A 26759-nucleotide genomic window follows, 5' to 3' on the forward strand; every position below is an offset into this window, starting at 1 on the left:
TAGCGGTCCCGCCTTCCGAGCCTTGCTTAAATAAAGAGCTGGCTCCGGGCTACTCCAAGGGCGCAGGTTCCCGGAGGTTCCTCGAGTTCTCGGGCCACCTGAAGCGGACAAGCCGACAGCCCAGGAGCGAAGAAGGACACGCTAGAGCCACAGAGGGAGCCGCGTCGGACGCGCTCTTTGGCGGGCATTGCTTCCGGGGCAGGGGGCGGGGCCTCCGGAAGTGGCCGGTCGCCGTCCGCTGCTCGTTGTTTGAGCGTCTGACGGGAAGGAGAAGCCCGAGCTTCGGCGGCGCCGCGGGGCGGCAGTCACGACCCGATCCCGAGCCGTCGCTTGCCCGCGGACAAGCCAGAACCGAGGACTTCCAGTTGCTGAACGGCGGGGCGACACGCCCGCTCGCCTTCGGATCTTATCATGTCGCGGGGCTCCATCGAGATTCCCCTCCGGGACACTGACGAGGTAGGTGTCGGGGTTTGGAGGGGCTGGGGGCCGTGATCTGGAACGACTGTCCCGCTCCCGACCCCCTGACTTCGTTTCCGATGCGGGCGCACCCTTGTCCCGCGGAATCCCAGATCGAAACCCCGGGTCCGAGCCCAGATCGCCTCCTTCCAGCCCGCGCGCCCCTACCCCCGGGCTGGGAACCCCGCGTCCCTGCAGCCGGGGCCGCTCCGCTGGAGTTCTTACAAGTTCCGCGCCAGCCTGCTCGTTTTTGACAGTACCTTGTTCTTGTCCTAATTGGCGAGCGCTGGAGCGTGAGCTTGCCCGATAAACTGTGAAGCACCTTGCGGGTGGGAGAGGTGGGCGCTGCTGTCACCGTGGTCTCCCTGGCGCCCAAACTTGGTATCTGTCCCCGGGAATATGCGAGGGCTCGCCCCTTCCGCCAGGCTGTCTTGCTGCACTCTGGCAACACAACGCTCCACCAGCGGGGTAGCGCGCCCAAGACTTAGCAACTGCGGTGTGCTGGTAGAATTGACGCGCTCTCCCTATGGTTTGTGTGAATAAGGGGCTCAGCTTGGATGTTCATTCCTCTTGAATATTTCATGCTGTTTGCTTCTTGTTTGTCCGAGATACAGTGCTGAGATATAATTCATTTATAAAACTCAGTAGTCTCTGTATGTTTGCCAGGTTGTGTAGTCACACAACTCTATGACCTCTGCCTTATTCCAGAACATTTTCCCTATTATTATTTTTGTGCCCGCATTCAGCAGTATCTGTGTCACACAAATGCTGCCTCCGTGATTTATGTGTAGAGTGGTATTCGCCTCTGCATGGCCTCTAGGCTCGCGTTTCTCAAGGTGTCAGAACTATGGCATCAGAGTCTCCAGGGTGTTTTCAGCATTTTACTTGGGTTATAGGTTAAGGAGAGTTTTGTTCTGTCACCTTTCAGTGAGCAGAGCATTTATTTTGTAGTTCTGATAGTGCCGGGACAGCCAGCAGGAATTGTTTGCTTCTGTATGCTTTTGCTTTAATATCACCATATAATCTGTCGAATATTTCCTAAATATTAACATGTATTACGTCAACCTTTTTGAAAGTATATGCATGTTGTTGTATATTCAAGAAAAAGCAGCAAAGAAAAAATGTGAATTTAATAAGAAAAAAAGAGATAAAACCTAAATTTTGTGTTTTAGGTCATTGAACTTGATTTCGATCAGTTACCGGAGGGAGATGAAGTTATTAGTATTCTGAAGCAGGAACATACGCAACTGCACATATGGATTGCTTTGGCGGTCAGTATTCATATAGCAAATGTGTTTATGTGTTGACTGGGAAAATATGTGGTTTATGTTTTCCAATATAGTAATAGCCAGTTTGGGTATATGATAAAAATTAGACTATTTTTATGGATCTTAATTATATTGTTTTGGAACAATGAGGGCAGTTGCCTAATTGATGCACTACTCCACTAGTAAATTAGTGTATATTAGTAAAGGCAACATTCATTTACATTAAACAGTACTCTGTATTGAGTTTTGGATTCTGTAGTGATGATCCAGTGAAGACTGGCTTATGTACTGTGTAAATACGCTGTAAGAAGAAACAGCGTGCTACAGTATAAACACTGCTACTTAACACTGTTTTCTGTAACTGTAAAATACTTCCCCTGAAATACTCTAAAGGTGATTAGGTTCCAGGCTAACCCACAAAAGCCTTTTTAGGGGGAAAAAAAAAAGCCTTTCTGGATAAAGTTTATTTCAGGCTTGTGTATTTATGTCTTATTTAACCCCCTCCATAACATGACTATTACCACAAGTTCCCAGGAAAACCCAACCAGAAAGCCTAGAATTTTGTACCTTTTACCATGTACCATGTTTCCTAGCACTGTGTTTCTTGTGTCTGTGAACAGGTAATATAATAATCATTGCTAAGCAGGTGTGTCATAAGTTGCTTTTATATTAAGATGCATAAGAGGTTCCTAATATTATCTTGAAGGGTCAGAGAAGTAGGTTTGGAACTGGGCTTGCATCTAGTACTCAAGCCAACTGCAGAAACTTCTTTTATTTGATGTGGATATACAGAGAAATACTTTTATTAACTAGAAGTGCCAAATTCTCCCATTCCATAGAAACCAAGCTATTGATCCGTGTCACACATTTTTGTAAACCAGAAGGTAGCTTGAGGGTTTTTTTTTCAGTATGTATGCCTTAACAGCACTTGCCCAAAACTTGAATATTGGAGGGTTAGCACGGCACCTGCTATAGAATGAAGTGATGAGACACTGTGGAATATAGGTTGTTACAGGGACAGAGTGTCTTTGGGATTAGAGAAGCCTTCATTCAAGTCTCAGTTTAGCTGCCAGCTGCTTGTATGACCTTCAGTATATGGTCTAAATTCTGAGCCTGCTTCTTCTAAAATATGAGGATATTAAGACCCACTCATAGTTTTACAGATTAGAGAAAATGTATTTGAAGCTCTTGGCATAGTATGTGATCTCAAAAGAGGTGGTTAGTAAATGATGGATATTCCTTTTATATTTAAAAACAGGTACCCAGGGAGGGTATCCAGCAGGCCCGAAGTCACAGATAATTTTTGGTAGATTTAGACCCAATCCATACTGCTTTCTTTCTCAGGCAATGCATATTTGAACATTTTAGTTTGAAATCAACTGTTGCTAGATAAGAAGCAGATTAGAAACATTTCAAGTGATTCAGATTTTCTTAACAGCTTTATTAAAGTGTAATTGACCTATAATAAACTGCACATATTTGAAGTGCACATTTAATATATTCTGATATGCACCTTTGGAACCTTCGCCACGTTCAAGGTTAATGAATATCGCCCTAATCCACCCTCCCCCAGCTAACCTTCAGCTGCAAGCGACCACTGGTCTTTTGGTTGCTGAAGATTGGCGTGCATCTTCTAGAGTTTTATATAAATGAAATCACACAATATGTGCTTTTTTTTTGGTCTGACTTCTTTCAGCATAAGTGAGATTTCTGTAGTTCTAGCATGTATCAGGAGTTCACTTTTTCTTATTGCAGATTGCCTCTTGTATGGATATACCAGTTTATTTGCTGGTAATCACCATTTGCTTGTTAATCACGATTTGCATTGCTTTCAGTGTTTTGCTGTTACAAATAGAGCTGCTATAAACATTTGTATATAGGTTTTTATATGGACATGTGCTTCAGTGATTCTAATTTGATCTTTTACCTCATAGCTGGAATACTACAAGCAAGGAAAAACAGAAGAGTTTGTAAAGTTGTTGGAAGCAGCACGTATAGATGGCAATTTGGATTATAGAGACCATGAGAAAGACCAGATGACTTGCTTGGATACATTGGCAGCCTACTATGTACAACAGGCTCGGAAAGAAAAGAATAAGGACAATAAGAAGGATCTTATTACACAGGCAACCTTGTTGTATACAATGGCTGATAAAATTATTATGTATGACCAGGTAAAATAAATCAGATTTCTTTCAATTTATGAAACGGGGGGAAATACCACATGAAAGTAAAATGTGCATGATAGCAGATTTTTTTGAAAGAATTTTTCTTAAAATAATATTGGGGCATGGAGAAGGAATTGAGAGTTAAAGAGGGGCTGATGGATGTGATCATACCTAATGTGTGCATACATGGAAATATCAGTGAATGCCATTAATTTGTAAAATTAATACGTGTCATTGATACAGTTGAAATAAAGGCTCCCTCATTAAAATTGGAATTCCTTCAGTCCTAGTACTGTTGAAGTAAGTATGTAAAGCTTACCCACATATTGAATCAATAATTCCAACATTTCCAGGTGACTTTCACATTTTTTTGTTTTTCTCTGGTACCAGGAATCGGACTCACGGCCTCGCGCTTGCCAGCCAGGCACTGTGCCGCAGAGCTAAATCCCCAGCCCCTATCCCCTTTCACATATATTTTAAGGACTTTGCACTTTACTTTTTATCATTGTTACTGGCACAGAAAATTTGTGTTTTAGGATAATTTTTCATTTTGTAATTAAGAATTGCTTATTTGAAACTTACATTATACTTGATAGAGATTTTAATTCTGTTCTACCTCCTTTCTGTGTGGTTTTCATTTTAATTTTACACATTCCTGGTAAATCGTGGTTAGTCCTTAGTATAGTAAAGCCTAAGATGATGCATTACTTTACAGAACCATTTGCTGGGAAGAGCCTGCTTCTGCCTCCTTGAAGGTGACAAAATGGATCAAGCTGACGCACAGTTTCATTTTGTACTCAACCAGTCTCCAAATAATATTCCAGCCCTTCTTGGTGAGCGATCTGTGGCAATCATCTTGGGAATCTAGCTTTTCCGCATATGTTCAGACTCTGTCTCTTTGTAATAGTGCCTTACTAACAGCTGAACTGCAAAGAAGAGCATTTGTTATCTTATTAAATATGAAGCTACCTGTAGCAGATTATTGTTGAAACTACAGAAATAAACGTATACCAGTTAAAAATAATTTATTATTTGCTTCCAAAGATTCCTTAAACATCCTCTACTTAGTCAACTACAAGCTGTTTCAGCTGTTATTTTATAATATGTAATATAAAGTGTTTTTAGGCATAAATCAGTATGTCTTGCTCAAATATGAAATCATGTTCATTCTTTGCAAGTATTTCTTTAATGTCTTTAATTTAGGAAAGTCAATGTAAACTGTAAAGCATGGTAGATCTGTGTTCTTTAATCAGACAGTGCATGTTTGTTTTTTTAAATCTTTACAGGTAAAGCTTGTATTTCCTTCAACAAGAAGGATTACAGAGGAGCTCTTGCTTACTATAAAAAAGCATTGCGTACAAACCCAGGATGTCCAGGTAAGAGAAAAACTTTATTTTAGTTCTAAGCTATGTATGATCCAACTTAAACTATTGAAAAATTGGCAGTGGCCTATGAAAAGATAATGTTGGCATACTGAAATGACAGAATCAAGATTATTTTTTCCTTAAGTGTTGTATTTGATTTAAAAGTTGGATTGTAGATCATATTATAATCTTTCCCCCCGTATGTTACGGTTTTTTCCAAAATGCCATTAATTTAGCTGATTTTTGTTGAGTTCCAATTATGTGCCAGGCCTGTTCTAATACTGGGAATACAGGAATGAATCAAAGAGAAAAAAGACCCTACTTCCCTATAATTCAGTTTCCAGTAGAGAAAATTAAATGAAAAAGAAAAATGTACTATGTAAGCTAATTGGCAATGGCTAAGAATAAGAATAGAGCAAAAAAAGGAAGCACTAGGACTTGCTTAGAAAGAGTGGCCAAGGAAACTCATCCAAGGTAACAGCATTTGTGTAAACATCTAAAACACTGAGAGCCGCGCAGATATATGGGAGAATAACATTTCCAGGGAGAGACAGCATAGGAAGTACAAAGACCCTGAGGAAAGAGTTGCCTGACTGGGCATGGCGGTGCAAACCTGTAATCCCAGTGGCTGAGAAAGCTGAGGCAGGAGAAGCCCAAGTTTCAAGATAGCCTGGACAACTTAAGTATGACTCTGCTTCAAAATAAAATTTAAACAGGCTGGGGTTGTAGCTCAGTGGCAGAGTTCTTGCCTAATGTACTTGAGACCCTGAATACTGAAGAAAAAAAGCTTGTGCCTAGCAAGTTTGAAGATAGTGGGGAGTCAGTGTATCTGGAATGGGGCACAGGAGAAAGTACTAAGAAATGAGGTCAAAGGTACAACCTGGTAGTAATCATGTAGAGTATCCTAGATTATTACAAGGACTTCATGTTTTACTCCAGCAGATAGAAGCCATTGGAAGGGTTTGGGCAGAAGAATCCCTGGATCAGACTTACATTTAAAAGGATCATTTGAGCCTCTGAGTTGCAACTAGAATGAGATGTAGGAGAAGAGGGCAGGCCCAGAAAAAGAGTGGGGAGAGGCCATCTCAGTCATCCTGGTCACAGCTGACTGTGGCTCACACGAGGGCGGGAGTAATGGAGAAGGTACAAATGCTCGGATTCTAAATATATTTTGAAGGAAGAGCTGATAGAAGAGATGTGATGTGTGAGACAAAGAGAGCAAGAGTCAAAGATAACCCCTTGCATAAGCCACTGGAAGTGTGGCATTACATTTTACTGTCTTCGGAAAAACAGCTTAAGAGGATCTAGTTTTAGATAAGAAAAGTTCAAGACGCTTTTAGAGTAAACAAGTACAGAGGCCAGACCTTTGTGCCGGAGTCCATGTGAGAGATCTGGGCTGAAGCTGTGAATTTGGAAATCATCAGCATACAGATAGTGTAAGGTCCGTGCAACTGCATGAAGACGCCAGTGCAGTGAGTGTAGACCGAAAGCTCTTCGGGCATGGCGCCCTAGAGCACTGTTGTATTTAGAGTTTAGGAAAATGAGGATGAATCAGCAAAGGAACCAGGAAGGAACCTCCGGAGGTGGGGGAGGAAACCAGGGTACCTGCAGTGTCCCTGAAGCCAAAATAAAAATGTTCCTAGAAGAAGCAGGTGACTGTCACATTCTGTTGTTACGCCAAGTAAAATAGGGACTGAGTGATTGATCCGTTGGATTCATCAGTGTACAAATCATAAGTACCCTTGGTGAAAGCCATTTTACTCAAATGGTGAGAGTGAGCCCCTCAATGGAGTAAGTTCAAGAGAATGCAAAAGGAAAGGAATAAAGCAACAAGTATTAGATCTGTCAAGGAGTTTTGCTATCAAAGGAAGATCAGGAATGGATTGGCAACTGGAAAGGGAAATGGCACCAAGAAAGGATTTTTATAAGATAGGAGAATTATAAATGGATAAGAATGATCCATTAGCTGGGCATGGTGGTGCACGCCTGTAATCCCAGCACTCAGGAGGCTGAGGCAGGAGGATCATTGTGAGTTCGAGACCAGCCTGGGCTACACAGTGAGCTCAAGGCCAGCCTGAACTGCATAGGGAGACCCTGTCTCAAAAAGACAAAAAAAAAAAAACGAATGATCCAGTAGGGAGGAAAGATTTTAGGATGCAGGAAAAATAGTGGAGGTTTTCTAGAGCAGTGTTCTCAAATAGATGAGAAAGGATCCAGGGGCTGGGGATTTAGCTCAGTGGCAAAAGCGCCTGCCTGGCAAGCACAAGGTCATGAGTTCGGTTCCCAGTACCGGAGAAAAACAAAAAAAAAAACAACAACAAAAAAAGAGAAAGGATCCAGTGATCAGGGGAGAGGTTGGCCCTTTGTGTTCTCACAAGGCCTTGAGATGAGGAGCATGCATCGTTCTGAAGTGAAAGCATGTGGGTGTCATCAGGCACAATATCCAAGGTCTTCATAGAAATTTTCCCCTCTGTTTAAGTACGCTTTTCAAAAATTAGAAATTGAGCTGGGTACAGTAGAGAGGGTATAATGTAGCAGGGGTGTTGGACTACAAGAAAAATACCAGTGTTAGCGGTGTTCTTTTCTATGGTGGGAAAGCTACCCATTGGAGGGAAGCGAGGTGAAAAATGGTATGCTCTAACCACTAATGAAACCAAGCTTTTGGTAGGCCAAGAGATTGTATAGTGTTGTTATGCTGAGGCTAACTCATGCAGGGAGAATATTTAAGCATTTTTGTAACCAAACCCTAAAAATGCCCCAGTTTGACTGATTGATTTTTGTTTTTTAGCTGAAGTTCGTTTAGGAATGGGCCATTGCTTTGTGAAGCTTAACAAGCTAGAGAAAGCTCGTCTAGCATTCAGCAGAGCCCTGGAACTTAATTCCAAATGTGTAGGAGCATTGGTTGGACTGGCTGTCTTGGAACTCAACAATAAAGAGGTATGTGAGGGAAAAGATATTTACTTTCTGACTGATTTATAAAGTCTATAGCTGTGTGTATATGTTTTACACCTTTCTGTCTGTCTTAATGTGCGAGTTGTCCAGGCACAATGACAGCACTCAGGAGGCTGAGGCAGGAGGATAGCCATGAATTTGTTGCCAGCCTGGGCTACATACTAAGTTCAAGCCCATCCTAAACTGCATAAGAAGACCATCTCAAAAAACCAAAGCACACAAACAAAAAAATACTGCATTGGGCTGGGGATATAGCTCAGCAGCACAGTGCCTGCCTTGCAAGTGTGAGGTCCTGTGTTCAAGTTCCCATACCAAAAGAAAAGGAATTCTCTAACAGTTTGGTGGCTTGTTACTTGAAATTTTTTATCCTTGGTGAAATTAACTAAGGCACTGTGCTGATGTCTGAGCTTAGAGTTATATATGATTTTATTTCTTTGCTCGGTGTGGGGGTGCACGCCTAAAATCCCAGCACTTGGGAAGCTGAGGCAGGAGGATCGTTGCAAGTTCGAGACCAGCCTGGGCTACAAAGTGAGCTCAAGGCCAGCCTGAACTGTATAGTGAGACCCTGTCTCAAAAAGACAAAAAAAAAAAACAAAATTTTTATTTCTTCGGATTATAAAGAAAACTTTACAAAAGTGTTAATAATCTTTTCATTCTACTCTCTTGCATTGCTTTCTTTTAGGCCGATTCCATCAAAAATGGTGTCCAGCTTCTTTCCAGAGCATATACTATTGATCCCAGTAACCCGATGGTATTGAACCACTTGGCAAATCACTTTTTCTTCAAAAAGGTAGTGGAAACCATTTGTTCTTTTTCTGTCTCTCTTTTTTTTTTTTTTTGCCATTTATTCTTAAATCTTGATTTTTGTTTTCCTGAATATAGTCAATACTTTGGAAATGTTGGTTTTTTTCAGTTAGTGTTTGTGTTAGTTACCCTGGTGTGGGTCTGTTTGTTCATTCATTCATGTAATATTCTTTGAGCCTTTGTACCGTGCCCAGTGCTGCAGTAAGCATTTGGAGATGAAGAAGGCATGGTTTCTGCACTCAGCCAGTTCAGTTTCATAGAAAACACAAAGATGAAAGCAAAAGTAAATGTAAAAGTAAAGGTCTGTGCCCACTTACGGTGGAGAAATGAGGAAATGATGCTGTAGTTAAGCAGGCTCTTCACCACAGTGGAACACTCTGACGCCTGATTTAGAAGGCAGTCACTGGCGAGTTGGAAAGGGAGGCCCAGGTCTGTGAAGTAATCTGAGCAGTTTGGTTCAGTAGAGCATAGTGTCCAGTGTGACAGGCAGCACGCTGGTTCCAGGTAATGAGGCGCTGGTGAGTGGAACCTGGATGTACTTGTGTAGCCAACAAGGAATCTTTGGCAATTTTTTGTTGTTGTTTTTTCGTGTTGATTATGGTACATTTTAAAAATTGCCACTAATTCTGGAGAAGCAATACTATTTTCGATTCCTTAAAAAAATTTTTTTTTTTTTTTTTTGTCTTTCTGAGACAGGGTCTTACTCTGCAGTTCAGGCTGGCCTTGAGCTCACTGTGTAGCCCAGGCTGGCCTTGAACTTGCAATGAGGCTTCCTGCCTCAGCCTCCTGAGTGCTGGGATTACAGGTGTGTGCCACCACTCCCGGCTCGATTCCTTAAAATATTAAGTACAAGATTTTGTTGACAAAGTTTTTATATAATACACATGAAAGTTTAATCTGCCGTAATGAAACCAGATACTAAATTGTACTAAGAACTTTAGTTAAACAGCAACTTCGGTAAAAGTTCACAAAAATATATCCATCTTATTAATAAGAGGTACAATGTTGTTGTCGCTAGTATGTATGCAGTGCCTGCTAAAGGATAAGAACTGTTAAAAGTGCATCCCAGGAGTTCTGTACTCTTCACAGCAGTGCTCTAGAATAAGCAATCTCCTCATTTTATGAGTGAATGAATTGAGGCAGAGTTCATAGTTTAAAGCCACACAGCTACTAACCACAGTACTTTATACTCTCTGGCTATAGAAGCACACTCCATTTTCATAAGGAATTATTGATTAAGCTACAGGTTATTCCTGTTGGAGTACTAGAGGGCAGCTCTTTGGGGGGAAGATGAAAATGTATTTACAGGTAAAGCAAGTGTTGCTGTTTATAAAGCAGCTATCCACGGTGACCATAGGGATCACTCAGTTGACCTCATGGTTGTTCTGCAGGACTACAGTAAAGTCCAGCACCTGGCTCTCCATGCCTTCCACAACACCGAAGTAGAGGCCATGCAAGCCGAAAGCTGCTACCAGCTGGCGCGGTCGTTCCATGTTCAGGTCAGATGATCTTCCAACAGTCTTTCCTTTTTATTTATCATTGTTATAATTTCCTTTTATTTACCGCTTTTCTGGTCTTGTTAGCACTCATAGACATACTGATCTTGTTTTATTTTCCTATTTTAGGAAGATTACGACCAAGCTTTCCAGTACTACTATCAGGCCACACAGTTTGCCTCATCCTCTTTTGTGCTCCCATTTTTTGGTTTGGGACAAATGTATATTTATAGAGGTGACAAAGAAAATGCATCTCAGTGCTTTGAGAAAGTTTTGAAAGCTTATCCTAACAATTATGAAACGATGAAAATTCTCGGCTCTCTGTATGCTGCATCAGAAGATCAAGAAAAAAGAGATATTGCCAAGGTACCTTTTTCAAAAATCTTACCTACTTTCTGCTGTCCCACACCTGTCAGTGCCCGTTTCCCGTTAGCGCCGGTGGAGCTGTGATAGAAGCAGTTTTGTTAGCTGAGCTTGTTCTGGTCTAGATAGCAAACAGTTGGCGTGGTAAGCAGGTTAAGATAGCCGCCTGTAGGCCAGGCATGGAGGTGCACACCTGTAATCCCAGCACTCGGTAGACGGAGGCAGGAGGATTGCTGCGAGTTCAAGGCCAGTCTGGGCTACAAAGTGAGTTTAAGGCCAGTCTGAACTGCATACTAAAACCCTGTCTCAAAAAGACGACAGAAAAAAAAAAGATAGCCATGGTTTTTTTTCTTTACTTTGCAACATTAGTTTAATGATTTCTTTTATCCAAAGGGCCATTTGAAGAAGGTCACAGAACAGTACCCTGATGATGTTGAGGCTTGGATTGAACTGGCACAGATCTTAGAACAGACCGATATACAGGTAATATAGTCATGCTTTTTGTCTCCTGTATAGTGTGTGTTTTATAAGCCTGGTGTAGTATTTCTCTCTTACTTTCTCATATGCCTTGCTCTGTCCTCCATAAAAATACAGGGTGCCCTTTCAGCCTATGGAACAGCAACACGAATCCTTCAGGAGAAAGTGCAAGCCGATGTCCCCCCTGAGATCCTGAATAATGTTGGTGCCCTCCATTTTAGACTTGGAAACCTAGGGGAGGCAAAGGTAGGAAATTGGAAATCTTCCCCTCTTTTATGCTTGATCAAGTTGAATGCATGCTTTTGTTTAGGTGTACCAATTAAGTCTTTTAACTATGATATTTTCTTTTCTTCTTCATAGAAATATTTTTTGGCATCATTGGATCGTGCAAAGGCAGAGGCTGAGCATGATGAACATTACTATAACGCCATTTCTGTTACTACCTCGTACAATTTAGCCAGGCTGTACGAGGCCATGTGTGAATTCCACGAAGCGGAAAAACTGTACAAGAACATCTTACGAGAACATCCCAATTATGTAGACTGTAAGAATTTTAAACTTTTCTTACACAATAAATTCCTAGATTCCCACAATAGTGGCAAAAACTCAGTTGGGAAAAAAACTTCAGAGCCAGTAGTAAAAACCTTGAAGATTCTGATTTCCCTTTTTCTTTGAAGCAGACATAGGGCCTGAAAACATGCAGGTTCGCTTATATTTGTGCTAGAAAATACAGGAAGTAACAAAAACCACTTGGACCATATAGGCATGTTCAGTGGTTCAGCTGTCTTTATTAAGCTTTTAACCACTCTGTGGCATATTTGATAATGGATGTTCCTTTGGAACTCCTTTGGATTGCATGTAAACATTTTTATAGTGTTTATAATACTAAGAGAAATGGTTTTTCTTCAAACTATTATTGCTCAAATGTCCTAGTTTGAGTTTTTGCAGCCTAGGGAAGTTTTGAATTTGTGTACCATACAGCAGTACCTCCTTATCCGTGGTTTCATTCTCCACAGTTTTCATTTTCTCACACTGAACCATGGTCCCAAAATATTAAATGGAAAATTCCAGAAAAAAAAAATTGGTAAATTGTAAATTGCACACCTTTCTAAATAGGTTGATGAAGTCTCACTCAGGTCATCCCAGGTTGTGACTCACCCCTATTTCCAGTGTATTGACACTGTGTCTACTGCTCATGTATTAGTAGCTTAGAAATCATTTCTGTTATCAGAGCAACTCTTGGGTATCACAGTGTTCTTTTTGATTTTCTTTTTTTTTTTTTTTTTGAGACAGGGTCTCATTGTGTAGTTAGGCTGGCCTTGAACTCACTATGTGTCCCAGGCTGGTTTTGAACTCATAGAAAATCCTCCTGCATCGGCCTCCCAAGTGCTGGGGTTACAGGCATGTGCCATGATGCCTAAGTATCCCCTTATTTGTGTTCAAGTAACCTTTATTGTACTTAAAAATAGTCCCAAAGTACAAAAGTAATGATGCTAGCAATACAGATACACTAATGAAAAGCCATGACATGCCTTGTTTAAAGTGACAAGGTGAGGGCCGGGGATATAGCTCAGTGGCATAGGCTCCTGCCTGGCAACTGCAAGTTCCTGAGTTTGATTCGCAGTACCAAAAAAGAAAAAAAAGAGTGAAAAGGTGAAAGGAAACAAAAGAATCATGTGCTAAGGCTGCACAGCTTTCATTACAGTATATTGTAATTGTTCTATTTTACTGTTAGGTATTGTTAATCTTGTGTGTCTAATTTATAAATGTATTACTGATACATATACAGGTAGATACAGGTATTGAAAAAATATGTATCCAGGACACACCAGTCTATCTAGGGTTTGGTACTGTCTGCACCTCCTGGAGAAGGCATAGACCCCTCAAGCATGATGGGGCCAAATTCATATGCCTCACTGCTGGGCAGCTCTGATTTAAATGTGTTACATTCCTGCTGGTGAGAACCACTCCTGGTACGTGCACAACTGTTCCACCAGGTAGCATGGGACAGTCCTATTGTGTTACACTTGTGGGATACTATATTGTTATTTAAGAGGAAGGGCAGTGGTTAGATCCTCACTCTCCTAACTAATGGGTCCTAGCATTCTATGCTTTCACTCTTTTGTCTTATGACAAGTAGCTTTTTTTTTTTTTGGTACAGGGAATCAAACTCATGACCTGGAGCTGGGCATGGTGGCTCACGCCTGTAATCCCAGCACTCGGGAGGCTGAGGCAGGAGGATCACTGCAAGTTCGAGACCAGCCTGGGCTACAAAGTGAGCTCAAGGCCAGCCTGAACTGCATAAGAAAACCCAACCAAAAAAAAAAACAAAACCAAACTCATGACCTGGCACCTGCCAGCCAGGTGCTGTGCTGCTGAGCTATATCCCTAGCGACAAGTAGCTTTTCAAGGAAAAGTAGCTGACAGTAGTATCTTTTAGAGAGAAATTGGAAATAGACTTGTCCAAGCCTTTTAAGTAACTTAGCTTGAGACAGGAACCTGGAGCAGGGTGCTGGCATAAGAAATGGAATGGAACAGATGAATCCTAGATTTCAAACACAAGACTTAATGTGATAAAATTACTTTTTACTTGTTAAATTGATGTTTGATGTTTATTCATCCATGAGGCTTCTCTCTTCGTTACATGGATGTATTAAAAAGGCACAGTTATTTTAAAAGTATGATTAAAAATTATGATCCAAGCTAAGTGTGTATTGGGTTAATAATATCCCTTGGTCACTGCGGGTTGATCAGGTCTGCAATCTCCCGAACATGTGTATGGCGAAGGCTAAATAAAAAGAGGGAAATGATTTCAGGGCCCCAAGAGGATCAAAGCCCTCTCACAGAATTTGAGACTCACTAAGACCAAGATCTTCTCTGAGTGGTCTGTGTTTATTTGGTTATCAGAAGAAGGGAGGGGAGTACTCAAGAAAGGTGGAATTACCCAAGGAGTTCTCCAAGTAAGGTATTAAGTTAATCCACCCAGGAGTGAGATGCCTGAGGCTACAGTCTTTATCTAGTTCAGATCAGATCTAGGTGTCCTTGGCTGTGATCTTGTCTTACCCTTTTAGGCTTTCTGGCTTCATCCACTATTACAGATTTTAGTATGGATTAGTAACTCATAGAGGTTCACTTACTATGAGTCCGTCACCCACTTCCAGACAAGTGCCCTAGGCCTTAGACAGATTCACAAGTATTTTTTTATTTTTTATTTTTTGGAATCAGGATTCAAATTCAGGACCTCATGCTTGCCAGACAGGTGCTGTGCCACTGAGCTATATCCCCAGCCCCAGATTCACAAGTAGACATGAAAAGCTAACTGGTTACTTTAAGTCCTGCTCAGGGCTGCTTCATAGTGGTCTCCATCAAGCGTGGTAGTATATCTTGGTAATCCCAGTACTTTGGAAGCAGGGGTAGGACGTTCACAAGGTCAAGGCCAACCTAGGTTGCATAGTTAGACTTTCTCAATAGATAAATAAATAAATATCCATTATAGCTAATAATTTGAACATAAAAACATAATTTTTATTACTCGTACCTGTTGGTTTTACAAAATACTGGGTTTCAATGTCTATAATATATTTTGATCATGTCTATACTCCCCTTCCCCTTCCCCTTATTTCCTTGCACTTGTCTAATGGTCTTCTGTCATCTTTTGAGAGTCCACATGTTGTGGACAACATGCAGTATTTTGCATAATGTGATGATCTCCAGTTCCATTCATTTTCCTACAGATGACAAAACTTCATTCTTCTTTATGGCCGAGTAATGCTCCATTAGATTAAAAACTTTTCAATGTGTTTTCAGGTTATTTGCGGCTAGGAGCCATGGCCAGAGATAAAGGAAACTTTTATGAGGCTTCAGATTGGTTTAAGGAAGCTCTTCAGATTAATCAGGTTGGTAATATTGACTCTTAGGCTTAAAAATAATTATTTTCATTTTTTTTTACCCCCATTCAGTTTTTCCTTTTAACAGCTATCATGTTTCTAATAACATTGGCATCTCTCTGTTGTTTGATGCTTGGTTGATTTATTTTTCATTTACTTACTAAAATATTAAAGAGTATAGTAGCTTGCATTATTAACCATGTAATAGTAGGAACCGTATTTTCATACAGTCTCTTATATTTCCCTCGTTTCTTTTCCCTCATCCTGTCCTTTCACCCACACTTCAACATATGACCTGGTGCATGCACGGATACCCTCTCAAGTTTACTTCACTTAAGATTTAGTTAGTACCCTCTGAGAATTAGAATAATTTGTGGCATTGTGTAGTATCTTTGCATGTTGGATAGAACCATGTGGATCATCTAAACTTTCTGATCGTGGCCCACAGTGAAAAGATTCTGTGCTGTAGGCTAGCAGACATACACTGACATGTGTATATACAAACAACTGAAAGAAAAAATGTTGCACGTCGTTACTTGGTTTTGCTGAAGAGTGCCCTGATATTTTTTACTTTATTCTATTCTGTTGGCAGTTTGTATGCTGATAGCTCCACACTAAATTGATTTTGCAACTCATGAAGGGGTCTTGACTGTCAGCTGGAAAGTCACTGTTGTAATGTGGCTTGTAAAACGTCTTCAGCTATCAGCGTCGGGGGAGGAGGATTGATCTCCCTCAGTCTAAATTGCAGGTTTTGATTTTTCGTGTGTGTGTTTCAGGATCATCCAGACGCTTGGTCTTTGATTGGTAATCTTCACTTGGCCAAACAAGAGTGGGGTCCCGGCCAGAAGAAGTTTGAGAGGATACTGAAGCAGCCGTCCACGCAGAGTGACACCTACTCCATGCTAGCCCTGGGCAACGTGTGGCTGCAGACTTTGCATCAGCCCACTCGAGACCGAGAGAAGGTAATTCTCTTTTGTATTTTTAAACAGAGCAGACAGTCTGCACTCTTCTTTGCGTTTTTTTTTTAACAGCGTGTACTTCTTTTTATAGGAAAAGCGTCATCAAGATCGTGCTCTGGCCATCTACAAACAAGTTCTCAGAAACGACGCGAAGAATCTTTATGCTGCTAATGGCATAGGTGATTATGGGTGACTTGGTGTCTGTAATGACTTGTGAAATTAGTACTTCTAGAGCAGTGCTTGTAAATGAGACTTTTTCTGCAAATTTAACCAATGTAATTATTTTAAAATTGGATGTTCAGTTGTTTTTCTGGCTGTGGTTAAAACATTCTTAAATGTGAGTCTTTCTGTTCTTTAGGAGCTGTTTTGGCCCACAAAGGATATTTCCGTGAAGCTCGTGATGTATTTGCCCAAGTAAGGGAAGCAACAGCGGATATCAGCGATGTGTGGTTGAACTTAGCGCACATCTATGTGGAACAAAAGCAGTATATCAGCGCTGTTCAGATGGTAATGTCTTGCCTTTCAAGATACTTTAATATCACATTTGTTAATGAATAGATGTTTTCTCAACCATTCTAGCCCTGTTGCGGAGCTGTGTGCCATCTCCTGCTTCATAAGCAGATAACTATGTAATGATAAGATCAGACTTTGAAGTCCAAACAGATATGAATCCTGGTTCTTCCACTAATTGCATGCCATGGACAAAAAACATCCTCTTCGACTCAGTTTGCCTATCTATAAGTAGAGATAATTGTACCTTAATGTCAAAGAATTTTGAGAGGATTCAGTATGAAAAGTACTTGACACTAACATGCTGAACGTATTTGTACGCAGTAAATAGTAGGATTTAATATTTGTTTGTTCAGTTTCCAAAACCATACAAAGTTTCAGAAAGGTTAAATGACTTTATTTTCTTTCGAGATGAGGTCTTTCTGTTGCCCAGGCAGGTCTCAAAACTATGGGATAAAGAGATCTTCCCATCTCAGTCTTTCAAGTACCTGAGCCTACAAGTACCCACCACTATACTCAGCTGAAATTATCTGTTTTTCAAAAGAAAAAACTCCATAGGATAAGTTTTCCTGTTGAATTTTTGTTGTGCTTCTCATATTTGTTGAGTGGTTGAACTTGAAATCAAAACCATACTCCTCCTTTTTATATCATAATGACTATTAAGGAGGTTTTCTGGCTCTGGGTTATAGTATGGTCAGAAAAAACAAGCTTCTTGAAGAGGTAGAAGAAAAGAGCAATCCAGGCTTCAGGGAGTGGTTTACCTTTTTTCTAAAAAGACTAGGCCATTGTCCACTCGTCAGAGGGACTCCAGAAACCAGATTACATATGATAGCCTTAGAGGTTGTGTTTTTTGAGAAAAGCCTTCCTGATTTATACAGTGACAATACTACCTTTTATAAATGCAGATTGATCGATAAGGATATTTAGGCGAAAACTAACCATTTTCCATAAAATTACTTTGTCAGCTATGACAGGATGTATTCTATGCTCAAAAGGTGCCATATTTATGTCAAAATGAACATCAGTGTTTGTGTGTTGGTTTTAACCAACATGCTAACAGACAGAACTAACAGTAAGACTTCTTAGGCTCATGCCAGTAGGTTCCATAAATCCTAAAGAAAAGTATTAAGGAATCTAACTGGAAGCATCCAAAAGTATGACTTCCAATAAGTGGTCAATAAATGCATGCAAGATAGTATAGCTAAAAAAAGATAGTAGTATAGCTAAAGACATGGAAAGGGCTTCCAGAGCAGGGGGTGTAGCTTAGTGGTGGAGTGCTTGCTTAGCATGCACGAGGTCTTGGGTTGCATCAGCAGAATGGGAGAAAAAACACATAAAGGGGGTTTTTGTGTTAGTACACATTTCACATGGGAGAAAAAAAAGCATTTCAAGTATCTGGTTTTTCTTTGATCAAATTTTTGTGTGGTGAAAATGTGTCCTGATGAATGTCATTTCCCAAATTCTCTGAAACCAGCCATTCAAAGAGTGGACTGTGGTTTCAAGAGCTGTAAAGTTGCTTAAAATTTTGCTACACAGTGAAAAGATCTTGTGATTGCTGTTATATTTATAGTTAACTTTTTCTTTCTTTGTAGTATGAAAACTGCCTCAGAAAGTTCTATAAGCACCAAAATACTGAAGTTGTGCTCTATTTGGCCCGGGCCCTCTTCAAGTGTGGCAAATTACAGGAATGCAAGCAGACTTTGCTGAAGGTAATAGGGAGAACTTGCTGTTTTTCCTTCCAGCCCTGTCCTGCTTTGTATTCTTAATTATTTTGTGTGGATGTTTACATGCCTGCTAGCACTCAGTAAAATCCTTTCCATATGATTAGATCATGTGAAGTACATGCTTTGTGTTTTGCTTTCAGGCCAGACATGTGGCACCCAATGATACAGTTCTTATGTTTAACGTGGCCTTGGTCTTGCAAAGATTAGCTACCTCTGTCCTAAAAGATGAAAAAAGTAATCTGAAGGAAGTCCTTAATGCTGTGAAAGAACTGGAGCTTGCACACAGGTAAAGATTTTGTAGAAACAACCTCTGAAGTGATTTGTTTCTTTAAAACTTGTCTTAAAAGGTGCTGAAGAGCACTATCCCCAAAAGTAACTATTAGAAGCTGGAGGTGTGCCTCCGTGGCGCTTGCATAGCCTGTGTGAGGCCTTGGGTTCAATCCCCGGGTACCACAATTTAAAAAAAACAAAAGCAAAAAAAATCATTAGCATCATTCTAGCACAATAGAATTCTAGCCCAGAAGCCAAAGAAGACAGTTGCCACCAGGTGGTGCCATACCAGGATCCCTCCAGATTTGAATTATGCAGCCTGACGGGTAGAACTTGCTGGCTAGCTTGCCTCAGCTTTTCATTAATCTCATGACAGCAGGATCTAGCAGTTTTACACATGTAAAATTTTTTAGACTCATTTATGTTGGTTTTACATTTTATACCAGTATGTCTTCATACGGGATGTATTGATTTTCATTGAGCTGGGATTAAGATCTTAACCTCTTAAATATTACTTAATAGATTCCCTCAGCTAAGTTCAAAGTTTATTTAACCCCTATAGTTTGTGTTTGGTGATTCAGTGTGTCATGAAATTAAAGCCTACATTTCTTCCGGTTTGTCCAGCCATATTTACATTCTCGTTAACATTTCTTGCCTTGTATGGTAAATTATGTTTTCATGGACTAAGCCCCTCAACCTCCATGGATGACATACTTAGTAAAATTAAATGTCAGTGCTCAATTTTTTTATGAATTTACTGATAATATTAAATCTGTATTTGCCTTTCTTGATAAACGCATGTTTTATTAAACATACTGAGTGGTTTACTGGTGAGTCTTTTCTGACATGAGTTGCATATATGATTTCCCTATTGAGATATAGTCCTTTATGCATTAAATATATTCAAATAAGTCGGTAAATATGTGAACTTTTCTCAAACTATTCTTTTTTAAAAACTATTCTTACAGAACCAATTAAAAATCTGAAGGGCTTTGTGTCATTAGAATTTTTTATTAAATATTTTATTTTTTCATTCCCTTCAGATCCTTCAGTTACTTGAGTAAAGTGGGAGATAAAATGAGATTTGACTTGGCCCTTGCTGCTACGGAAGCCAGGTAGTGAATGGTACTCTTCCTGGAGGGTGACTTTAGGGGAGGTGGTGGTACTGGAGTGGCCTGGGAGTGTTGCAGCAGTGAGCAGGGGCTCCCGGCCCTCTAGGGGTGGGTGTTTCACACACTCTTTTCAGGGACTCGCTATACTAAGGCTTTATCCTTTCAGGGAATTCAGCAAAATCGATTTGGTACAAATAAAATACTTTGCTCTTTCACTGATGTCAGCTTTGTCATCGGAATCAAGGCGTGCTCGCCCAGTCCTTGAGTCCTATGTGAAGATAATGTTGGAAATCTTTGTAGCTGTGCTTTGAGAGGACATGTACAGTGTAGAAACAGCATAGTCAGTAGTATTGGCTTGTGATAAACTCAGTTAATTTTGCTAATGAAGACTTCACATAGATATCATCTAGTCATCTTGCTTCAGAATTTTTAAACATGTGTAAGGAAAACAGATCCTCTGAGATTTGGAACAAACTACCTACATGTGTTCATGTTTCTCTAAATCTGAAACGTTCTAGGCAGTGCTCCGACTTACTGAGCCAGGCCCAGTACCACGTGGCCCGGGCGCGCAAGCAGGACGAAGAAGAGCGCGAGTTGCGGGCCAAACAAGAGCAAGAAAAGGAGCTATTAAGGCAGAAACTTCTGAAAGAACAGGTACCTGCTGTATCCAGTTGTATTCCAATTCAGGAATTCTGTGTCTGCATATACTGTGTGTATGAGAGGAAAAAAGTCCTCTGCTTAGGAATATAGCCACCAGTGTTTTCATCGTAAGCACATTTCTTTTCCTGCTTTTTTTCTTCGTAGGAAGAGAAACGCCTCAGAGAAAAGGAAGAGCAAAAGAAACTGTTGGAACAGCGAGCCCAGTATGTGGAAAAGACCAAAAACATTCTTATGTTTACTGGGGAGACTGAGGCGACGAAAGAGAAGAAAAGAGGTGGAGGTGGGCGGGTAAGATACGATTACTGCGATCACTGATGACACTGGCCTATGTCTTGTGGCTTCAGAAGTGAAGATAGTTGGTTAGATTGACTCGTTCTTTTTTTTTTTTTTTTTTTTTTGGTTTTTCTCCGGTACCGGGAACCGAACTCACGACCTTGCGCTTGCCAGGCAGGCGCTTTTGCCGCTGAGCTAAATCCCCAGCCCCCTGACTCGTTCTTTACTCTGACTTCCTCCTTTACTAATTCCAATATGGAATCATGTAACGGTATCCAGTGCGGATGACAGGTCGTCTCTGACTGTGTGTGGTGGGACTCACACCCAGGGCCTCACACACGCTAGGCAAGTGCTGTACCACTGACTTGTATCAATCCAGTGAGCCCCTCACGTAACGATGGTTCAGCTTACAATTTTTTGACTTCACAATAGTGCAAAAATGATACACATTCAGCAACCGTACTCTGATTTTTATCTTTTCCTGGGTTGGGTTATAAGCATGATGTTCTTTTATATGATGGGCGGCAACCAAGAACTAGAGCTCCCAGTCCAGCCACATGATAAGGAGGGTGAACACATGATACTCTGCAGTGGTCTGTGGTGCTGTTCAATGTTTGGTAGTTTGAGTGTACTTAAATTCATTTTTAACGGTGCAGTGTGCCTTATCAGGACATAACCTCACCCTAAATTGAATGAGTTTGAAATTGCATTCCAAGGTTAGCTAAGTGCCCTTTACATCGTAGTGACCTCTTAAGTAGTTGATGATTTTACATAGCCAATTTTTAACTCGTTGAGACATTCTTCCCTTTAGAAATCTCTGAAATATGGGCCTACCAAGCCCTTTCGAGTGACTTGCTGAGACATCCTTCGCTTGTAAATGACGGGTGGAATACTGTATGGCCCCTTCCGCCCCTTAGTGGCCCACTGTGCTACACCAGCCTGGGAATAGCTCACTGCGATCTTGTTTGCATTTTAGCGCTCCAAGAAAGGTGAATTTGATGAATTTGTCAACGATGACACTGATGACGACCTACCAATATCTAAGAAGAAGAAGAGGAGAAAGGGCAGTGGCAGTGAACCAGAAGGGGAAGATGAGGAGGGTGGCGAGAGAAGGAAGAAGAAGAGGAGAAGGTAATACCATGTGATTGTTGTGGTGACCTTATGAAACACTCAGAAGACCTTTCACCTTCTGCATCTGTGTGTAGACTTCATGGCGACTCAGGATCCCCGTGATCTTCCCAGTGAGGCCTTTTGTGCCCCCACGCCTCACTGTAATCCTGAGATAAACCCCATCACAAAAATCCCCACACCTCCACAGCTCTCCTTCTAAGAGCCACACGTTCATCACCTCTGCCTTGCTTGTGTCTAAAATTGTAATATTTTTTGGAAAATGTGTGTGACTTTTAGAAGGAGACCTGGATGATGCCCACGCTCACTGTGCGTGTGCAGACCTGGCAAAGTCCCTGAGCCTGCCTCCTCTAGTAGAAATGGCAGTGGTGATGCCCGCCTCGTGGTTTTGCCGGTCATGAAATGTGAATGTGGGTGAAAGTGCCCTTAAAACCACCTGGTGTCATCTGTAAGATGGAGGGCGCCTGGCCCCTCCCTCGTGTGGAGGTGCCCTACAAGTTGTCCTGTCCCCTCCCTCTTGGTGCTTTCCTGTCCAGAAATTTCCATTCATCTGTCTTACCCAGACCTGCCCTTCCCAACCCTTGGCCAACTATATGTGGGAAAGAACCTGGTGGATTTATTCAGACACAAACAGGTATAATTGGAGCTGCGATGCAGACAGTAGCAGCAGGCTAGAATTAGTAGCAGGAAGAAGAGGGGAAAGAGGTGGGTTCTGGAGCATGGATCTTTTCTCAACTCCCACTCCACCAATGCAAAATCCAGACATAGGTGGATGAGGGGGCTCTGTAATGACTTGAGTCACAGACCTTGCCTCAGTCCGTGGCCTTTATAAACCCTGAGACACATGTCACAGGATTGTCCACTGTGGCTCAGGTCAGCACCGTACAGAAGGGGAAAAGTATTGATGGCAAAGTAGTCTCAGACTTTATAGGTATGAGTGGCTCTTGACAGACTCTTGGCATTTATTGTTTAAGACCTCCGAAGGGAGAAGAAGGATCTGATGATGATGAAGCAGAAAATGGCCCCAAGCCGAAGAAGCGCCGTCTACCAAAAACAGAGAAGAAGAAGGCTGTAAGTTTATAATAGTTTTTTTGGAATCCATATTTTCCCTGCAGCTTGATTTCATAGTTTATGAGGGGCTGTGTGATTACATCTATAATGCACACCCAGTTTATAAGATGTCCTAATTCATCTAAGAGTCTTGACTGATCTTTTAAATTTTGATTTATGGGTTTTTTTGGGTTTTGTTTTTTTGTGCTACTGGGGATTGAACTCAGGGCCTTGCGCACGCTGAGCAAGCCTGGTACCACTGAGCCACATCCCCAGCCCTGACCCATTAAGTCTGATGTTCTCTCTTTAGCCCAAGCCAGAACGACTGCCTCCTTCAATGAAGGGAAAAATAAAATCCAAAGCCATAATATCATCAAGTGATGATTCTTCAGATGAGGATAAACTGAAAATTGCTGATGAAGGGTAAGAATTTTTCCCTTGCTAAATTCTCCTAATGATGTGGGTAAACCCAAAGTGATTGCTGATCAGCCTGTCTGCTCTAGGGAGAATATACTTTCTCTTCGTTTTCATAGGAAGGGAAACAGACACTTGAAAGTAATGAGGAGTGGTCACTGTGCCCTAATACTTTCCCGCCAGCTTCTTGGAATTGAATTACATAGCTGGGAGAAACCTGAGCAGTTACCTTGTTCCAACCCCGTCATTTTGTCCAACTACGTAGTTTTCCCTCAAAAAACGTATTTCAAATCCCATTTCTTCAAGCATCTTAGTTGAAATTTCCTAAGTGACAGCTTCCTAAGTGAAAAGTGTCACTTGCTGCCCGAGTGTTGACTATCTGTATTGTGAGTGGCCTGACCCTGGCTTTGTAGACAGGCAATTCCGTGGCTGTTTCTTCCCTTGCTGGCCCGTGGTGACTGCCTTCTGCCCGCTCGTTAGAAGATTCACCCTGTACTGCCTCAGCGCACGCCTGACTCTCCCTCAGCGCGCAGCCTAACCTTGCCTCTCAAGCTCACTGCGCCCCATTTGAATTCCTAGACCAGAACTCTGAGTACTGTAGTACGCCATGTTCCTCTGTGGCCGTCATTGCATTTGGAGGCCCATTCATGAAATAGGTGTATAGTGCCGTGAGTAGGAAGAAAAAGACATAGGCACATACATTCTCCAGGAGGGTTTTGTTTGTTTTGTTTTTTAGAGGCAGTGGAGACTAGCAAACCAAAACCACACTGTGGTGAGAGAAGTGATAGCACTGAAGTTTTGCATTTATTGCTCTAGGGACCTTGTCTGCAGTTGTTGATGGTAGAAGTTAACAGGATGGTGTTTGTGAGAGAAGCTGATTGCGTTGAGTCTTAGAGAAAGAAAAGGGATCCCTGGTTGGTGAGAGGTGAGAGAAGGGGCTGAGGTCAATGGCTGCAGGACTGGCCCCGTAAGGTGGAGATCTGTAGAAAACCATCACAAAGATTTGCAGCTCCCTTTTGCTCTGAAGAGACTCGCTGGCACAGACTGGGGATTCTTTTCCTGAGTTATCCCACCAAAACTCAGGAAAGATGCCAGAGCAGTACGTGTGCCCGGAGCAGCTACCCTGGGGTTTAAGGGCATCTTCTGGCCCCCAGAGCTTCCAGGAAGCCACAACTCCCTCAGCCCCACGGAAGCACTCTTCCCACTCCTTTCAGTATTCAGTACGAGGGCAGAGTCAGGGGCAGAAAGAACAAGCGGACGACCCTTTAGCCCGCTTCCCTGTCTTGAGCAAGTCTCATCATGTGGAGGGGGCCGAGCATAGTAGCAAATCCCAAGACAGAAACAGTGACGTCACCCCTGTCAAGTGCCTGAGAGTAGAGCTGGCCACAGCACAGGGAAGTGTCCCCTGTCAGCTGTGGGATTTCACAGTCCGGAAAGCCGTTTGAGATTCTGGGTTTTACCTTGGTGGCTCCTTATCTGTAAAGGTAAGCAAATATATCCCTCCCTTTCCACAATTTTGTGTATGAAGTTGAGAAATGCTTCATCCCGATGCAAAGTGCCGACAGGACCCAAGTTGTAAGTCCTCCTTGTGTGTATTTTGACTTGTAGCTGAAGTACCTTATTCTTTTCTAATCTTTTATTTAATGGTGAAAAACTTGGGTAGAGTAGCACACAGCACAGCTGTCACACCCCCAGCACCTGTGTAATCACAGCCCAGGCCAGGCCGTGGAGCAGTGAGCCCCCTTGTTGTTTAGAGCTGCCTTCGGCAGTGAGAGTCTAACCTCTGATCTCCTGCAGACACGCCAGGCGCGGCAACGGCAACAGCGACTCCGAGGAGGAGGAGCAGCGGCCCAGGAGACGCGCCTCCTCCTCGGAGAGCGACTCCGATGACAACCAGAACAAGTCTGGCAGCGAGGCCGGCAGTCCCCCGAGGACCCGCAGACCGCGGTCCGATGAGGAGGAGGAGGAGGAGGAGGAGGACTCCGACAGCGACCAGCCGACCCGGAAGAGGAGGCCCTCGGGCTCCGAGCAGTCCGACAATGAGTCCGCGCAGTCGGGGAGAAGCCCCTCGGGAGCCTCGGAGAACGACTCTCGGCCGGCCTCCCCAAGCGCAGAGTCCGATCGCGAATCGGAGCGAGCGTCTGACAACGAAGGTTCTGGCCAAGGCTCTGGAAATGAGTCGGAACCAGAGGGATCCAACAACGAGGGCTCAGATCGAGGCTCAGATCGTGGGTCAGATGATAGCGACTAGGTTTTATTTCGTAAAGGAGCTTCATCTCTGGAGGAAATTTTTTTAATATATGAAAGCTGTGATAAAAATGTTTCAGATGTTTAGTCAAACAATTGTGAAATTTTTCTTAAAGCAAGTTTTTTTCTATCTGTTTGTATATTACTAAAGCCCGAGAGACATTTCCCGTGCTAGAGTCCAATATTGGAATTTCCTGTGCAAATGAGACTGTTCATTGTGGTACAGTTCCACCTGTCATATGTGAAAACCGCAGTAAAAATAAACCCAGATGCTAAAGCATTCCTACAGAGGTTTGACTGAAACCATGATGTCCCTTCTTTGTATGTTAAGCAGCATACTGTTTTGATTTTTATTGCAATCTTTTACTAAGTGGTGTAGGAACTTGGTATTAATGTCTTTGTTGTTTTTTGAGTTTAGGTTGGGAATATTTTTATTTCCTGGAGTAAGAGGTGTCTACTGTATAATTGCACCAAAGAACATAGGAAAAGAAAGTGTTCTTCACAGTGTAATGTCACAGCCATGCAGATGAAGCCAGAAGTATATGCTTCGTTAGGTTGAAGAAGGTGTGAAAAATGCTTTTTCTGTTAGTAGGATGCAAAAACGCCCCTAAGCCCCATAATAAAATCCTTTCGCCAATTTTTCTGTGTTCTATTCTGTTCTTTTTGTTGTTCAATAACATTTGTATGTGACAGTTTAGCATAAATAAATTAAGCAAAAATTTGGGCCCGGGATGTAGCCCCAGTGGCATAAGGGCCTGCTTGGCAAGCGCCAAGGTCCTGAGTTCGATTCCTGGTACCCGCCCCAAAAAAGCAAATACTTGGGGGAACCTGCATTAAGCCAAAGGTGGTTTCCTCAAGGATCCGTAGAGTGTTTTGTAAAGATAAAAGGAGTTAATATGAATTTTTAACAATTTAAAAGTAAAGTTTTTATGTAACAGTTTATTATGATTAATAACAAACAAGTATTAAATGCACTAGAAGACACAGAATGCAGAGAGAAAATGTCTTGCCATCCTTAAAAACCTAGTGAAGAAAAGCTTGTCCCTGAGGTGTGGGAAGCAGGGTGCTGGGTCCATGAGGGGTAGGGGGACAACACGGAGTCTATGGCCCAACGCCCAGTGGGAGGAAGCGAGAAGCAAAGGTTTGCTGAAGGACAGGAGCCTGGGAAGTGGAGGCT

General features: G+C 42.0%; 1 protein-coding gene across 1 annotated transcript; it reads left to right on the plus strand.

Moving 5' to 3' along the window:
- Ctr9 (CTR9 homolog, Paf1/RNA polymerase II complex component) lies at nt 1-26219 on the plus strand. Its single transcript, XM_005380285.2, has 25 exons — nt 1-456; nt 1629-1727; nt 3659-3898; nt 4608-4725; nt 5179-5268; nt 8045-8193; nt 8891-8998; nt 10404-10511; nt 10638-10874; nt 11265-11354; nt 11466-11594; nt 11709-11892; nt 15156-15244; nt 16012-16197; nt 16286-16373; nt 16553-16701; nt 18297-18413; nt 18569-18714; nt 19742-19813; nt 20329-20464; nt 20615-20758; nt 21720-21874; nt 22846-22942; nt 23232-23344; nt 25133-26219. Exons 1-25 carry the CDS (start codon nt 412-414, stop codon nt 25584-25586), a joined length of 3543 nt encoding a protein of 1180 aa, XP_005380342.1. The 5' UTR covers nt 1-411; the 3' UTR covers nt 25587-26219.
- The last annotated feature ends 540 nt before the right edge of the window (nt 26220-26759 follow it).

The sequence above is a fragment of the Chinchilla lanigera genome, unplaced genomic scaffold (assembly GCF_000276665.1).
Source record: "Chinchilla lanigera isolate Chin_1 unplaced genomic scaffold, ChiLan1.0 scaffold00013, whole genome shotgun sequence".
NCBI lineage: Eukaryota > Metazoa > Chordata > Mammalia > Rodentia > Chinchillidae > Chinchilla > Chinchilla lanigera.

Bases quoted from the DNA above. Each gene is read 5' to 3' on its own strand.
- Ctr9 (XM_005380285.2), top strand. From the start codon at position 412: ATGTCGCGGGGCTCCATCGAGATTCCCCTCCGGGACACTGACGAG. The intron at 3,899-4,607 runs GTAAAATAAATC...ATTACTTTACAG, and splicing joins AAATTATTATGTATGACCAG to AACCATTTGCTGGGAAGAGC. The intron at 5,269-8,044 runs GTAAGAGAAAAA...TTTGTTTTTTAG, and splicing joins TACAAACCCAGGATGTCCAG to CTGAAGTTCGTTTAGGAATG.